Source organism: Haliotis asinina, chromosome 10 (genome assembly GCF_037392515.1).
Source record: "Haliotis asinina isolate JCU_RB_2024 chromosome 10, JCU_Hal_asi_v2, whole genome shotgun sequence".
Lineage (NCBI taxonomy): Eukaryota > Metazoa > Mollusca > Gastropoda > Lepetellida > Haliotidae > Haliotis > Haliotis asinina.
Genome location: NC_090289.1, coordinates 2,676,553 through 2,693,002, shown reverse-complemented (window position 1 = coordinate 2,693,002; position 16,450 = coordinate 2,676,553). Strand labels below are relative to the sequence as shown.

General features: G+C 41.8%; 2 protein-coding genes across 2 annotated transcripts in view; both read left to right on the top strand.

The window, feature by feature from the left end:
• Positions 1–16,450, top strand: part of LOC137298340 (uncharacterized) — a 187,434-nt gene that overhangs the window by 78,300 nt on the left and 92,684 nt on the right. The window lies entirely within an intron of this gene.
• LOC137299099 (uncharacterized) lies at positions 4,993–16,131 on the top strand. The gene is made up of 4 exons (XM_067831599.1): positions 4,993–5,042; positions 6,405–6,544; positions 6,891–6,966; positions 15,945–16,131. Exons 1-4 carry the CDS (start codon positions 4,993–4,995, stop codon positions 16,129–16,131), a joined length of 453 nt encoding a protein of 150 aa, XP_067687700.1.

Here is a 16,450-nt window from a genome sequence, read left to right as displayed (position 1 = left end):
CATCTTGTACAGCTTGTTTGAACTGTACTGTCTTGTGGTGCGCTGTAGTGTTCTTGGACATGATCATCATGGATGCCTACAGAAGTAAGCAGCAAACAACGACATAAAAGTAACAGCTGCTACAACTGACAGACGAAGGTCACCACTGGCTTGACTGTCATCAGACACCCTTACCTCAGTAACGATTGGCAATATCCCTGGCATTACGGTCACAAGAAGATTTTTCCAGTTTGAACTGCCTTAAAATACTCTCGAGACGTTCAGATCCAGCTCCTGCAAAATAGTCCCGCAACAGTGCATGAAGAAACACATTCTCGAAAATATGCCATTTCCTGTTGCACTACCCACTCTCTCATTTCTCTCCTCCGGCGACATCTCATCAATATGGCCACTCATCAGGTCACATGGCAGATGACCACGTAACCGGAAATATTCTAATCTTCAAAGCCCGGCGAGGGTGACAAGGTTGCTTCCTAATATTCACGTTCTTTTTACTGTCTTTGACCAATAAAAATCAAGCAGTGAAACATGAAATAAAAAATTAGTCTGGAACAAGCGATCCGAGGACATAGAAATGTTGTTTTTCAGTTTTCTACAGTACTTTATTCTGAACGATGTTTTGATTTCACCTGCAGACAAATGCGAGATATTTATCAGGCGTGGAACCATCAGGCGCTCCTTTGGCTAACTGCTGGAGACAGTTCTCTAGTGCTGTTGCCTTCTCCGCATTTCCTAAACATGTAATGTCCACATCTGAAAGACAGTCATGTTTATTTAGTTCGAAAGCATAATGGCCAAAAGTTTAAAAACGGTGCAGCATCCTCCAGGTATGAAAAGACCACAATTAAAGATTCATGCAATGTTCATAACTTACCACAAGTTGTTGTTACATTTAGAACACATTTAGAGTACATAGCAAATAATTAAGCAGCACTTAGTAGAAGTATATGAACGATAACAGTATACAAGACTTCATATTTTTTAAGTTTATAATAAGTAGCAATACACAGGTATACAAGTTGTCAGTTGTGCTGGTGCCATAATTGCGCGTCAAGTAAACTTACCATCGATGTTATCACACATGTAGTTGAAGGCCTGTTTTCTTTGGTCAAGTGATGGTAGTACTTTTTGCCAATCAGATCTGATGCATGCGAGAAGCTTCTTATATGTACACCCATAAAAGTCAATCATACCAGTCTTGGTGCTAGAAAATGTGCACATGCATTATTCAACATCGTACAATGTAGAATGCAAACAAAAACGTCTCCTTCACAACGGGTGACTCCCAAATAACGATGGACGAGACCCAATAATTATCACCATGGACGAGATCATACAAACACCACCAAGGTTGTGATCCTGCAGCATACACCACCAGTGACGTCACTCTATTGTTCTCAGGGACACATTTTTATAATCTCTCTCAAATCTGATACAATCCCGCTTCCTCGGGCAATTATGTAAACAATGTCCGTCTGATAAGGAATTATTACTTGCTTGGAAGAGTAATGCAAATTTGTCTTGCTATCACTGAATATGGTGGTGAAATATGACAAAATAGACAATTTTCGACATGTGGTGTCGAGGTCCGGTTTCAAATCCGTAACCATTCGCTTACTAGCTTGACGGTTTTGAACCCTACGAACGATCGCTGTGAGGAATGAAATTGGTTCTCGATATAAACCGTGTGTTTCTCGCAAGACGCGAGGTGTGAGCTGCGCACGTAGAGGGCACGGTTAGCGCATGTGAGGCACGTGCAAGGGGAGGCATCGGCTTTTGGTCTCATCCCAGTTGATAACATGACCTGTGGGCATTTTGGAAAAGTATGCCCTCTTCCCTCCGGAAATGCCCGCGAGATCATACAAACATCACCAAGGATATGACCCTACAATCACCACCAAGGATGTGACCCTACAATCACCAGTAGGGGACACGTAAGTCCAGGTGTTGAACACAATGAAACCCAGACACTATTCATAGTGAGGCCAGCTGCCAGACAGAAACGGACCAACTACTGGACACAAACAGACAAGCTACTAGACTCGGACAGACAACTACTGGGCACAAACAGACAAGCTACTGGACACAAACAAACTACTGGACACTATCAGACCATCTACTGCTGCTGACAAATGAGCCCAATTTTCATATATGAGAACGCCCTCCAGAACATTCCATTTGAAACAAGGGGGAAACAGGTTGTCGTCTAAATATTGAAAAGTTCAATTTCCTCGTGCGAATCGTGTTTTGAATAACAAGTATTAGATGAACGCGTTTGTGACCAGCAGGCGGGGCAAGTAATCTGGGCCCGTTCCTCGAAGCGATCGTAGCGCTACGACTGTCGTAAGTGTATGTCAAAGTATCGGAGTTACGATCATCGCAGCGCTAACAGCTTACAGATAAATATCATGATGCATAGTCTTAATGTAGAATGACTAAATTAAGTACTGAATTGCAAACAGAGTTTAGCGAACATAATGATAAATGTAATAGTATGACATGAATCAGCGTGTTTTCTTCAATGCAAAACTGTACGAGTGTAGCTTTTGTAACTCGGTGTCTGAATTACATGTCAGTCCTAAATCGATTACGATTCTGTCAACTTCTTTTTCTGCTGCAGTTTCCCGTTGCCAGTAGCCATCTTCAATAATTTTGACATGTATACAATGTTCGGACCATTCCATAGCACCAATTGCAGATATCCTCTCATTTATGGCAACTCTTTGCGAAATGTTTTGAGCTGTAAGTTTTGTGTAGCAACATAATTTTTAACATTGGCCTAAATCAACTCAATTGGATTCAATTCTGAGTGGTAAGGAGGAAGACGTAGTACGCCATGGTCATGTTGCTTCAGCATATTGTCTACTCTACAGACACGGCCCGATTTGTTGGATTTTGTCAGAAACAATGGTTCGGCTTTGAGCATTTTATCATCAAATGCAATATTGTGGCTTTGTAACCAAGCTTATATATCATCCTTTTTCTGTTGGCTGTTGTTGGACACTTGTCCACTTGCTTGCTGTGGTATGACGCATTATCAATAACAATGACGGTGTGGGGCGGAATGTTTGGCATCAGTTTTTCCTGCAGCCATTTGGAAAAAATTATCAAAATTCAGTTATCATGATGATCAGCTGATTTGAGCTTTGAATCAAATACAAGTAAACATTTGGTACAAAACCATTTTCAGACCCTGCATGAAAAACAATAACCCGATTTCCGGTGCCGGACGGATACCGAACCCCATTTATTACAACCTCACCATCAAGTTGTCAACATTTTTTCATCGACAAAGTACGATTTTCATCTCGGTATTTTTTATTATACAAACTTTGTGCAAATTGAAGGACTGCACAAAAACATCAAGTTTGTGCTTGAATGTTTTGGGTTTGCGCAACTTGTTTGGACTAAATAAAGTAGGTCTACTTGCACCCCTATCACCTTTTGCTTTAATGCGTTTTAAAGTTGCCTTGCAAAGGCCAGTAGCAAGACTATGTTTTTAAGTAGCGTCTGCTTTGGTTGCACATGTCTTTTACATATAACATTGTAGGCTAACTCTCTTGCCTGAGAATGAACAATTTGTTCATGCTTCCCTGCCTTGGACACGTTAATCTAACTAATACAAGACACTATTATGGATGACAACTTCTTCAATTCATTTAACACGACGTTTCAAGGCTAATTCTTGCCCCTTTGTCAGGTGGATAATGAGCATAGGTAACATTGCAGAATATATATAGGTATACATGAAGTCAGTAAGTATATACAAGTATATATATGAAGTAAGATGTATATACAAGCACATAAATGTAGTTAGGTATGTACAATCACAGAGGAGAGATGAAAAGGAGGAATGTTTTAACAGTACATGGCTGTTTACACAGCTGATAGATTGAGAGTCTATGAGTCCTTGTTGACACACCAGGCAGAGGGTAAGTACACGCCTTGATCTCTATTGATCTAAGGTTCTAATCTTCTGTTGTTGATTGCTTCCCAAAGCTTCCTTCTCCGCCAATCACTGATGTTGGAAGCCAGGATCGCGGTGTTTTTCCAGTTGATGGAGTGGTTTGGATAGTTGACGATGTATTCAGAGAGGGCCGATTCCAGATCTAATTTTCTTACTGAAGTTTTGTGCTCTTTGAGTCTGATGTTGAATGGTCTGCAGGTTTCACCTATGTAGCAGCTGCCGCAATCACAGTTTATCTTGTAGATGCAGCCTCTGGGGTTGGGGTTGGTTTGATCACTGCCACCTCTTCCATTTGTTCTAAGGATATCAGAATAAAAGGTCACATCAACACTGGCAGTTTTTCTGAGGAGTCGACCGATTTGATGACTTGCACCACGTTGTTCCAAAATGTTGACAACTTGATGGTGAGGTTGTAATAAATGGGGTTCGGCGTCCGTCCGGCACCGGAAATCGGGTTATTTTTTTTCATGCAGGGTCTGAAAATGGTTTTGTACCAAATGTTTACTTGTATTTGATTCAAAGCTCAAATCAGCTGATCATCATGATAACTGAATTTTGATAATTTTTTCCAAATGGCTGCAGGAAAAACTGATCCCAAACATTCCGCCCCACACCGTCATTTTTATTGATAATGCGACATACCACAGCAAGCAAGTGGACAAGTGTCCAACAACGGCCAACAGAAAAAGGATGATATATAAACTTGGTAACAAAGCCACAATATTGCATTTGATGATAAAATGCTCAAAGCCGAACCATTGTTTCTGACAAAATCCAACAAATCGGGCCGTGTCTGTAGAGTAGACAATATGCTGAAGCAACATGACCATGGCGTACTACATCTTCCTCCTTACCACTCAGAATTGAATCCAATTGAGTTGATTTAGGCCAATGTTAAAAATTATGTTGCTACACAAAACTTACAGTTCAAAACATTTCGCAAAGGGTTGCCATAAATGAGAGGATATCTGCAATTGGTGCTATGGAATGGTCCGAACATTGTATACATGTCAAAATTATTGAAGATGGCTACTGGCAACGGGAAACTGCAGCAGAAAAAGAAGTTGACAGAATCGTAATCGATTTAGGACTGACATGTAATTCAGACACCGAGTTACAAAAGCTACACTCGTATAGTTTTGCATTGAAGAAAACACGCTGATTCATGTTATACTATTACATTTATCATTATGTTCGCTAAACTCTGTTTGCAATTCAGTACTTAATTTAGTCATTCTACATTAAGACTATGCATCATGATATTTATCTGTAAGCTGTTAGCGCTGCGATGATCGTAACTCCGATACTTTGACATACACTTACGACAGTCGTAGCGCTACGATCGCTTCGAGGAACGGGCCCAGATTACTTGCCCCGCCTGCTGGTCACAAACGCGTTCATCTAATACTTGTTATTCAAAACACGATTCGCACGAGGAAATTGAACTTTTCAATATTTAGACGACAACCTGTTTCCCCCTTGTTTCAAATGGAATGTTCTGGAGGGCGTTCTCATATATGAAAATTGGGCTCATTTGTCAGCAGCAGTAGATGGTCTGATAGTGTCCAGTAGTTTGTGCCCAGTAGTTGTCTGTCCGAGTCTAGTAGCTTGTCTGTTTGTGTCCAGTAGTTGGTCCGTTTCTGTCTGGCAGCTGGCCTCACTATGAATAGTGTCTGGGTTTCATTGTGTTCAACACCTGGACTTACGTGTCCCCTACTGGTGATTGTAGGGTCACATCCTTGGTGGTGATTGTAGGGTCATATCCTTGGTGATGTTTGTATGATCTCGCGGGCATTTCCGGAGGGAAGAGGGCATACTTTTCCAAAATGCCCACAGGTCATGTTATCAACTGGGATGAGACCAAAAGCCGATGCCTCCCCTTGCACGTGCCTCACATGCGCTAACCGTGCCCTCTACGTGCGCAGCTCACACCTCGCGTCTTGCGAGAAACACACGGTTTATATCGAGAACCAATTTCATTCCTCACAGCGATCGTTCGTAGGGTTCAAAACCATCAAGCTAGTAAGCGAATGGTTACGGATTTGAAACCGGACCTCGACACTACATGTCGAAAATTGTCTATTATGTCATATTTCACCACCATATTCAGTGATAGCAAGACAAATTTGCATTACTCTTCCAAGCAAGTAATAATTCCTTATCAGACAGACATTGTTTACATAATTGCCCGAGGAAGCGGGATTGTATCAGATTTGAGAGAGATTATAAAAATGTGTCCCTGAGAACAATAGAGTGACGTCACTGGTGGTTTATGCTGCAGGATCACAACCTTGGTGGTGTTTGTATGATCTCGTCCATGGTGATAATTATTGGGTCTCGTTCATCGTTATTTGGGAGTCACCCGTTGTGAAGGAGACGTTTTTGTTTGCATTCTACATTGTACGATGTTGAATAATGCATGTGCACATTTTTCTAGCACCAAGACTGGTATGATTGACTTTTATGGGTGTACATATAAGAAGCTTCTCGCATGCATCCCATCTGATTGGCAAAAAGTACTACCATCACTTGACCAAAGAAAACAGGCCTTCAACTACATGTGTGATAACATCGATGGTAAGTTTACTTGACGCGCAATTATGGCACCAGCACAACTGACAACTTGTATACCTGTGTATTGCTACTTATTATAAACTTAAAAAATATGAAGTCTTGTATACTGTTATCGTTCATATACTTCTACTAAGTGCTGCTTAATTATTTGCTATGTACTCTAAATGTGTTCTAAATGTAACAACAACTTGTGATAAGTTATGAACATTGCATGAATCTTTAATTGTGGTCTTTTCATACCTGGAGGATGCTGCACCGTTTTTAAACTTTTGGCCATTATGCTTTCGAACTAAATAAACATGACTGTCTTTCAGATGTGGACATTACATGTTTAGGAAATGCGGAGAAGGCAACTGTCTCCAGCAGTTAGCCAAAGGAGCGCCTGATGGTTCCACGCCTGATAAATATCTCGCATTTGTCTGCAGGTGAAATCAAAACATCGTTCAGAATAAAGTACTGTAGAAAACTGAAAAACAACATTTCTATTTCCTCGGATCGCTTGTTCCAGACTAATTTTTTATTTCATGTTTCACTGCTTGATTTTTATTGGTCAAAGACAGTAAAAAGAACGTGAATATTAGGAAGCAACCTTGTCACCCTCGTCGGGCTTTGAAGATTAGAATATTTCCGGTTACGTGGTCATCTGCCATGTGACCTGATGAGTGGCCATATTGATGAGATGTCGCCGGAGGAGGGAAACGAGAGAGTGGGTAGTGCAACAGGAAATGGCATATTTTCGAGAATGTGTTTCTTCATGCACTGTTGCGGGACTATTTTGCAGGAGCTGGATCTGAACGTCTCGAGAGTATTTTAAGGCAGTTCAAACTGGAAAAATCTTCTTGTGACCGTAATGCCAGGGATATTGCCAATCGTTACTGAGGTAAGGGTGTCTGATGACAGTCAAGCCAGTGGTGACCTTCGTCTGTCAGTTGTAGCAGCTGTTACTTTTATGTCGTTGTTTGCTGCTTACTTCTGTAGGCATCCATGATGATCATGTCCAAGAACACTACAGCGCACCACAAGACAGTACATTTCAAACAAGCTGTACAAGATGCTCTTCAGAAGGAACACCTCCACGACGCCACAGTTCGTGCTAATGATCCCCTAAAACCCAGGGTCAGTTCAAGGCATTCACTTGCAGCTGCTGGTCTAAACAAATCACGGCTGGAGTTGAAGATGGCATCTCCAGGCCATCTACCTTCTTCCTTCCTCCAAATGGCATCACAGTCAAATGACATCACTTGTGGCATAGATCAACGACAACATTATGGCTCAAGGTGAGATATAAAAGATCAACTATATTGAACCACAAAACCAAATCCTTGTGATGGAGCAGAAATGGACAACTTTATCCCTAAATCAATAAAGAAAACTTGGCTCCTTATCAAATCATTCAAGTCCATTACAAGGGGGGAAAATGCGACAGGGAAACTATGAACGCGAAAACAAAATGCGAGACAGTTGGCAGGTATTTTTCCTGAAAAGAGACACTCTATTGGCTAATAACCAGGCACATTCCTACAACCCTGTGACAGCTCCTCCAGACCTTTATCACCAAAGGTGCGATGCGACGTGTGTGCAGCTAAAAATGCAGGGGATAAAAATCACACTATGTTCCTACATATTGTTCTCAATATCAAGGATCAAGAAGCTGCTTGACATCTGCTCAACTACAGTTTACCCTACCTTTGTTCTCCCAAGATTTAGAGGTCACAGATCCACCCCACTACAACTACTGCTGCTGCTGATTCACCTGAAAAGAGGAAATCAAGAAAACAGGTGTAACATGCGTGGTTTTGATGTTCGTTACCTTCGCCCAGTGACAGTTGAGTTTGAGAAATAATTGGGTAGGAACAAGATGTTAATCAACCTTCATTGGACTTTGCGTTGTGTATTTTTAAAAATGTAATGTTTCAGACTGATGTGTTCTCTAACAAACTTCTAAATCTTTCAAACTCAGTAACCAGTTCGTTAATCGGACAAGTAGGGAAAATTACAGACACAAGCTAACAACTGACAATGATTTATTACAAAACAGAATATGTAGAAAAATACAAACAAAAACGTAACAACTGATAAATGACACACTATCGCATCAACTGGTTGATTCCAGATCCGTTAAACTTGTACTTTTAAACCACCCCTAAACCAACCCTGTTCTTATACAAACGTTACCCAAAAGCTATAAATCCTAGTTCGTTTCCTACTCCTAACTTTCCCCCAACCCAACCAAACCTAACACTAATAGAAGAAACCTAACAATACATGGCCTAGTCTACAGTTTAATGATCCACTCTTTAAACGGTAAGGGAATGACCCTGAAACAGGATCTGAGGGGCGATTTTACCTGTTGTTACTCGGTTGACCGAAGCTAGACAACTGACTACGGAAAGCCAGGTCACTTATAAAGCACTCTAGAACGACCCCCCGACATGGGTCGAAGTTCACCTACTGATCACGGATGTCTCCGTCAATCAGAGCCTACCCAACATATTTAGCTCCAACCACGTGGCCTACCCAATGCATCTAGCGCTACAATGAACAGTCACCCCGCTTGGAAAGTAATCCCGTAACAGAGGCAAGTGAAACAATGCGCTACAAGTCCAACCGATACACAGCTACTCTATACGTGGTATGTAATGATGAAATATACATTTATGCACTCCCATGCCCCGTACTTAGGATAGAATTTAACCCAGTTTTTCTACACTCCTCCCCCCTGAATTTAAAGTTATTTTCCTCAAAATCACTTTATCCCTAAATCAATAAAGAAAAATTGGCTCCTTATCAAATCATTCAGGTTCATTACAACGGGAAAAATGCGACAGGGAAACTATGAACGCGAAAACAAAATGCGATAAATGCGAGGAGATTATCACAGGAGATGTACAGTTCAGGAACTCGGGTACAAGAGATCCCAGTAACCCGGAGGAGAGGATCCCATGGTCTCCTGTTCTTCTTCCTCTTGTTCCTCCCGGCTCTTTCGTCGTGGAATGGAACTCCGGCACCGTTTCGCTTCCTCCCTTGCCATCTGTCGCTCCAGGGAGATTTGCGTCGTTACTGGCCGACGAGATAGGACGGCATCCTGGGGGGAATATAATGTTGGTTCTCTCTGGAGACTGTTGCGATGGAACCGGTAGGCCGATGTGAGAGTGCATGAGAATCGGCTGTTTTCCTCTTCTCAAAGGACATGTGGGAACATGTCCCACAGGAGAACAGACGAACACTGGGCTGGTAAAATCGGAGCCAGTGGTCGAGGAGCCGTTCATACTTCAGATAGTGCGGCGTGTTGCAACTCGGCTCAACGCATCCCTCCTTGAGGCCAGAATGGTCTATCTGCGTCCAAACATTCCTGGATTTCTTCAGGATCTGCATGGATTTCTATGTCTTATGGAATTAGGACCACTGTGTCTGTGTGTCTAAACAAAAGAGAATCAACAAAAATATAAAACAACACTAAATTCCTGATCTAACTTCGGCATGAATATTCATGGAGAATACCTATCACGAGGGCGAATTTTTCTCCCAGTTCTGGTCCTGATGATTGGATGTTCCAATCTGTAGGTACAGAAATGCCTTCATAAGGTTTAAGATGATCAATATGGGCAGTGATCAGAGATTTTTTTTGTTGCTTTTGAATTGAATATGTCCATGCCGACAGTTTCTCTATGACCATATATGGTCCATCCCAGCCCAGTCCTAACTTCTGATTTGCTTAGAGGGGATACCAGCGCTAAACAAATGTGCCTACCTCAAAAGATCTGATCTTCAAATTTCTATCATAATATTTCTTTTGAGTGTTAGCAGTGAGACCTAACTGGCAGTTGGCAAATTCTCTGGAAAGTATCGCTAAGCCACTCTACATATTCTACTGGGCAATCTCGAGCAACGGATAAAGGCGAATCACCAGCCATGAGTTCAATCGGTACACTAACTTCCCTTCCTAACGTCATTAGATTCGGGGAGCACTCTGGTGTACTCTTGTGTTCTGTAGCCCTGTATGCCATGAGTATATAGGGAAGATGGTCGTCCCAGTTTAAAGGTTCCTGATGAACATAGATAGACAACATTTGACGAAGTGTTCTATTGAATCGTTCGACAAGTCCATCTGACTGGGGACGATAAGGTGTGGTTCTACTTTATCAATGCCTAATAGATTACAGACTTCCTTGAACAGAATGGATTCAAATTCCCGTCCCTGATCAGTGTGAAGTTAACTTGGGCAAGCAAATCTGCAGATGAACTTTGCTACTAATTTGTCTGCAAGTGTTTGAGCTGTATGATCAGGTATTGGATAAGCCTCTTTCCATTTTGTAAAGTAATCCCCTAACACCATTATGTATTCATTCCCATGACGACTCCTTGGTAGAGGACCGACAATATCCAAAGTTATACATTGCATCGGAGATTGAACTCGAAACTGACGCAACTGTGTTTTACCCTGGCCTGGACCAGGCTTGCAGCGTGCACAGAAAACACAAGCCTTACACCATCTTTTAATGTCCTGTAAAACCTAAGCTTAACAGCCTTGAGAGTTCTTTCACGACCAAAATGCCCTGCAGTACAATTAGCGTGTACATGTTGAAAAATACTTCTACGAACAAAACCTGGAACTACCAAGTGTTCTCGTGGACCAAAGAAGTCTGACTCTACTTTCCTGAACAAAATACCATTCCTAAGCACTAAGGAATTCCACTGCACTAATAAGGTCTTAGCCTCTGAACACAAAGTCTGAACTTCTGACCTACACGGGTGGTCATAATTATTCCCAAGAATGGAATTCCCTGGAAGCTTGATGGGTTAGTCTCACTTGTGTCTGTTTTGTGAGTCATTACATCTGTTTGCCCTAAGAGCCCATCTATCACCACAAAACCTCCAGAAATTCTGTGATAAGTTTCTCCACCATCTTTGTTTGACCAAATGACAACTCATCAGAGCATTCATCAACCATGGTTCTAAGATGTGATGGCAATTCCTGGGAATCAATATCACTGGCCTTGTAATGCTCAAGTTCATCAATTTGATAAGGAGAGCTAAGAGTACCTACTACTGAGGAATCCTGCGATGAAACCCCTTTGTTGCTCATATTCACCACTGACACCACAACTTTGTCAGATGTAGCTTGAACTGAGCTCTTTGCAATGAATAAACCTTCTTTCCGTGGGTTCAACTAAACCTGAACTAGAACATAGACAATTATCCAGTTTACACTCAATCAGCTTCTCGGTATTCTCATCAATACCAACCTTGTCAACCGCTCTGATTCTAGCACAGTTAGATGTTTTGAGCTGTTACAAAGTAAATTTCCCTTTTGAAGTGTTAAGAATTCTCCCCATCACATCGACAACACCAAAATATCTTTCCAGGAAGTCCATGCCAAGAATGCTACACATAGAATTCAACTCAGCAACCACTAATGTTTGCGCAAACACAGCATTCTTGATTTTCATATCAAAGGACAAGTATCCAAGCACCTCTATGGGTGAAAAACTCCCTGTTGACCTCCTGCAAGGGCCCATGTATCAACCCAATTCTGTAAGCATCAGTGTGAGATATGATGGACACAGGTGAACCAGTATCAACTAACATACGTACTGTGCCTCTTCTTATACCTACGTCCAGATACATACACTTCCCATTAGGGACCATGTGAATAAAGACCTTTTCCCCTGATTCACTAGACGTGTCCTCATCTACAGGATGTGAATGTACATCTACACCTAGCAAAGATGACTCTTCCTGTTCACACACAACTGATGGCCTACCAACCACAGAATCCGTGACTGAAACTTTGGCCTCAGTTTCAGTCCGAACTAGTTTTCCTGACCCAGTTTCTTGAAAACCTGTGAGGGTGTCAAACCTAACTTCCCCAACAAAGGGCACTGGTTTCTAAAGTGTGTAGTTTACTGACGTATGTAACAAAGTCTAGACTTTTTCACTGATCTAAGTTTGTTCAATTTCTCATCTATAAGCTTAAGCTGACTTACTGCTGCTAATGTAAGGAGACTTTCACTCTGAAGCGGCTGTTCCCTACCCAGTTCTGAAGCGAATTAATACCAGCTACCCGTTCAACTTGATCTGGCTTACGAACTCGACTACCATCTACTGCTTCAAATTCTATACTATATGCCACGGCTTGATATAGAGTCCTGGGATGAGAAAAAAACAGTATGCTTTTTCATATTGAAGTTGGTTAAACCAGAAGTTGATCAATTAAATGAACCTCCATGGATGTGTATGGAATATCTGGATATGCCAGATGTGCCAAACTCCTTAAATGACAACCAAAATCAGTGACCAATTCATCCTTACCTTGCTTACGATTCCGGAATTCACTTGTGTAAGCTAAACACCTCTCCCTTGGATCAAACCTTTGTGTTAGTACATTCTTAACAGTAGAATAATTGTTGTGCTTACCCATGGTTAAACTACTGAGTAATCTCTGAGCATCACCTCTCAGACACATTGTCAATTGTTGAGCTTTCTCACTATCGGACCAACCTTTCCAATTAGCGACCTGTTCAAAGTGTACTACATAATCCTGCCAATCACAAGATTTTCCATCAAAGCAATCGGGTACAACTTCGAGGCGTGCAACCAGTATGTCCCACCAGTATACATAGATCTCACTGGATCCCCATGATGAACCTCATTTCCTGCCGAACCCAAACCCAAACCTTGTGATGAATGTGGTCTTGGATTCAAACCCGGACTAGGTGATGGGATATTCAACATTTCCTGACTAACGTTTCCTGTATGCCGACCTCATACATTGAAACAAACAGACCTATTATTTATCCTTTCAGTATCAAACGCTGCCTACCACAATTCAACCCTTGCAATGACAACTGAACAGAACCAGTCGCTGTTGCACCCTGTGACCCAGCTACTGCATTATTATCTACTCCTACCTGCCAACCATCATCTTCTGTATTCATTTGGTGAATATTTGGTGTGGACGTAACAAATTGCATTGGACTTGTAGCTACTGACACAGGAGGAATAACATGCGTCTGATTCACAGAATCAGTATTTCCAGGCTCCTCATAGGATAGCAGACCAGTGTTGGACAGTGAAAACAAATCAAACGGGTCCATGTTGAAAATAACCACAACCTTAAAAAAACCTCACTAATTCAAATGACTTAGATTGTCAACAATTATTCTGCTAATTAAATATCCAATTGTAATTCTTTCCCTAATTTCAGTGAATCCAGATCCGGGTCACAGCTTGAATCTGTAATAGGCGTGGTTCCTGTTCGTTACCTTCGCCCAGTGACAGTTGAGTTTGAGAAATAATTGGGTAGGAACAAGATGTTAATCAACCTTCATTGGACTTTGCGTTGTGTATTTTTAAAAATGTAATGTTTCAGACTGATGTGTTCTCTAACAAACTTCTAACTCTTTCAAACTCAGTAACCAGTTCGTTAATCGGACAAGTAGGGAAAATAACAGAAACAAGCTAACAACTGACAATGATTTATTACAAAACAGAATATGTAGAAAAATACAAACAAAAACGTAACAACTGATAAATGACACACTATCGCACCAACTGGTTGATTCCAGATACGTTAAACTTGTATTTGTAAGCCACCCCTAAACCAACATTGTTCTTATATAAACGTTACCCAAAAGCTATAAATCCTAGTTCGTTTACTACTCCTAATATTCCCCCTACCCAACCTAACACTAACAGAAGAAACCTAACAATACATGGCCTAGTCTACAGTTCAATGAAGAGCGATTTTACCTGTTGTTACTCGGTTGACCGAAGCTAGACAACTGACTACGGAAAGCCAGGTCACTTATATAGCACTCTTGAACGACCCCCGACATGGGTCGAAGTTCACCTACTGATGTCTCCGCCAATCAGAGCCTACCCAACGTATTTAGCACCAACCACGTGGCCTACCCAATGTATCTAGTGCTACAATGAACAGTTACCCCGTAACAGAGGCAAGTGAAACAATGCGCTACAAGACTAACCGATACACAGCTATTCTATCTGTGGTATGTAATGATGAAATATACATTTATGCACTCCCATGCCCCGTACAGAGTATAGAATTTAACCCAGTTTTTCTACACAGGAAAGAGCAATATCAAACCCACTGAGACGCCTTTGAAAAGCCCAAGATTACCAAGAATCTCACGGCATCAAAGATTCAACAAGTCCTGACGCTACTGAAGAAGCCGGACATAGATTTGCTCAAATGATCAGTCCTGCACCTCAGAAGACACATTCTTGGAAGCCATGCATCAAGAGCATATGTTCTAAGAAGACATGCCACTGTATAGAGTCTCCAACATTCTCACAAGACATTCTTCACAATAATCACCTTAAATGGTGGTGACATATTTGTGCACCATCGCCAAATGTATTTCAGCCCACCAACGTTCCACCAGTACCACAGACAGCGTTCGTTCGTGCAAATTTCCAGCAAAACCCTAAAGAGCGAAAAGACTTCCTTTAGGTGTCAGTATGGCTCTCACAGAGCATAACAGGTAATTGTAATAATGAAAATCGATTTAATGTTTAACAAGTTCTTCTTTTTGGCATAGATGAGAGCAGCGTTTCAGCGCAGAGTCCAGTCCACAAAGATTTGACTTTCAAGATTCATGGTGGAAGAGGAATCCATGCATGGAAACAATATGGTGAATCTCGTCAATGATCTACTTTGAAATCAGAACTTTGTTTGACTATGCTCTGCAGCTATTTACCTTCCAGTAAACTTCATCATGAACTGACTGCCAACCCTCATCGATGGTCATGGATGATCAACCCATGTAGTCATCTTGGTGGTTATTGATGCTCACCATGGTGGGGCACCAGTTTTTCACACTCCCTATGACACCAACTTAGTGAACAACAGCTAGCAGAGTGGTCTGTGAGATATCTTGGCGAACACAGGATGTTCGGGACACTTCGTCCTCAAAACTGTGGGAAAGGTAAGTCAATTCTGGACATGAATCTCGTGTGCAGCTGTCAGTAGGTACATTCCCACCATAAGAACAGTCCGTTTCAGGGTCACACAAATCATCTCAAAGGAATGCATGAGGAAACATGCTGGAAAACGGCACCCTTCCCGCGCTGACGCAAACACACTCTCCGTCGCCCTACCCGCCACTTCTCCGTCCGTCAGCCAGCCTACTCATTTCACATTCCTGTCTCTTCTACTGCTCCCGCGGAATCCCATCAACATGATCATACATCCGGTTACATGATTCATCACGTGACCCACAGATTAGGAGAGCCGATCATGTGATCGGAAGTGGTGACGTACATTTTCCGCAAGAGTGACTTGGTTGCCTGCTAACATTTGAATTTGGTTATCCTATCATCTGATATTTTAAGACATATCTGGTTATAAACATGTAACAACTAATGATGGCTTTTCCAGTGCATCACAGCTGTCCGAGAGCTGCACTAAAACAGCCTATAGTTCCTGTCCGAAGAGAACTGCAGAGGTCGTGGCAGAAATAGAGAAGTACAACAGACCAGCTGCCTGTTACGCTTGTGTCTCCCGGCCATCTCTACTCCTCCTGTTGGTCTCAGTGCTGACCGTCATACTGCCTTTGTCCAAGTAGATCTTGAATCTGTTAGAGGTAAGGACTGCGTGGTGCGGTTTGTGGACAGTGCAGAGCACCAGGGGGAATCGGTTATCCTTCGCATATCTGTCTTCATATCATCCTTCACTTACTGGATGATTCTAACAGGCACTTTATTTATTAGTGGTTGTTTATTAATTATAGGGAGATCAATATATGGCAATAAGATTTTACACAACCTGTTGGTCAATTCGAGCCTGTCCCCGTTTTTATTTCCGGTGTTCCAGGTTTGTTGTGACCAGAGGCCATCTATTACATGGTCTCTACTGTGACGGTGGGTTTGTTGTATGCAAGGGTA

Coding starts and splice junctions, on each gene's coding strand:
- LOC137299099 (XM_067831599.1), top strand. CDS start 4,993: ATGGCTACTGGCAACGGGAAACTGCAGCAGAAAAAGAAGTTGACAGAA. Junction 6,545..6,890: donor CATGTGTGATAACATCGATG/GTAAGTTTACTT, acceptor AATGCGGAGAAG/GCAACTGTCTCCAGCAGTTA. Junction 6,967..15,944: donor TATCTCGCATTTGTCTGCAG/GTGAAATCAAAA, acceptor TGGCTTTTCCAG/TGCATCACAGCTGTCCGAGA.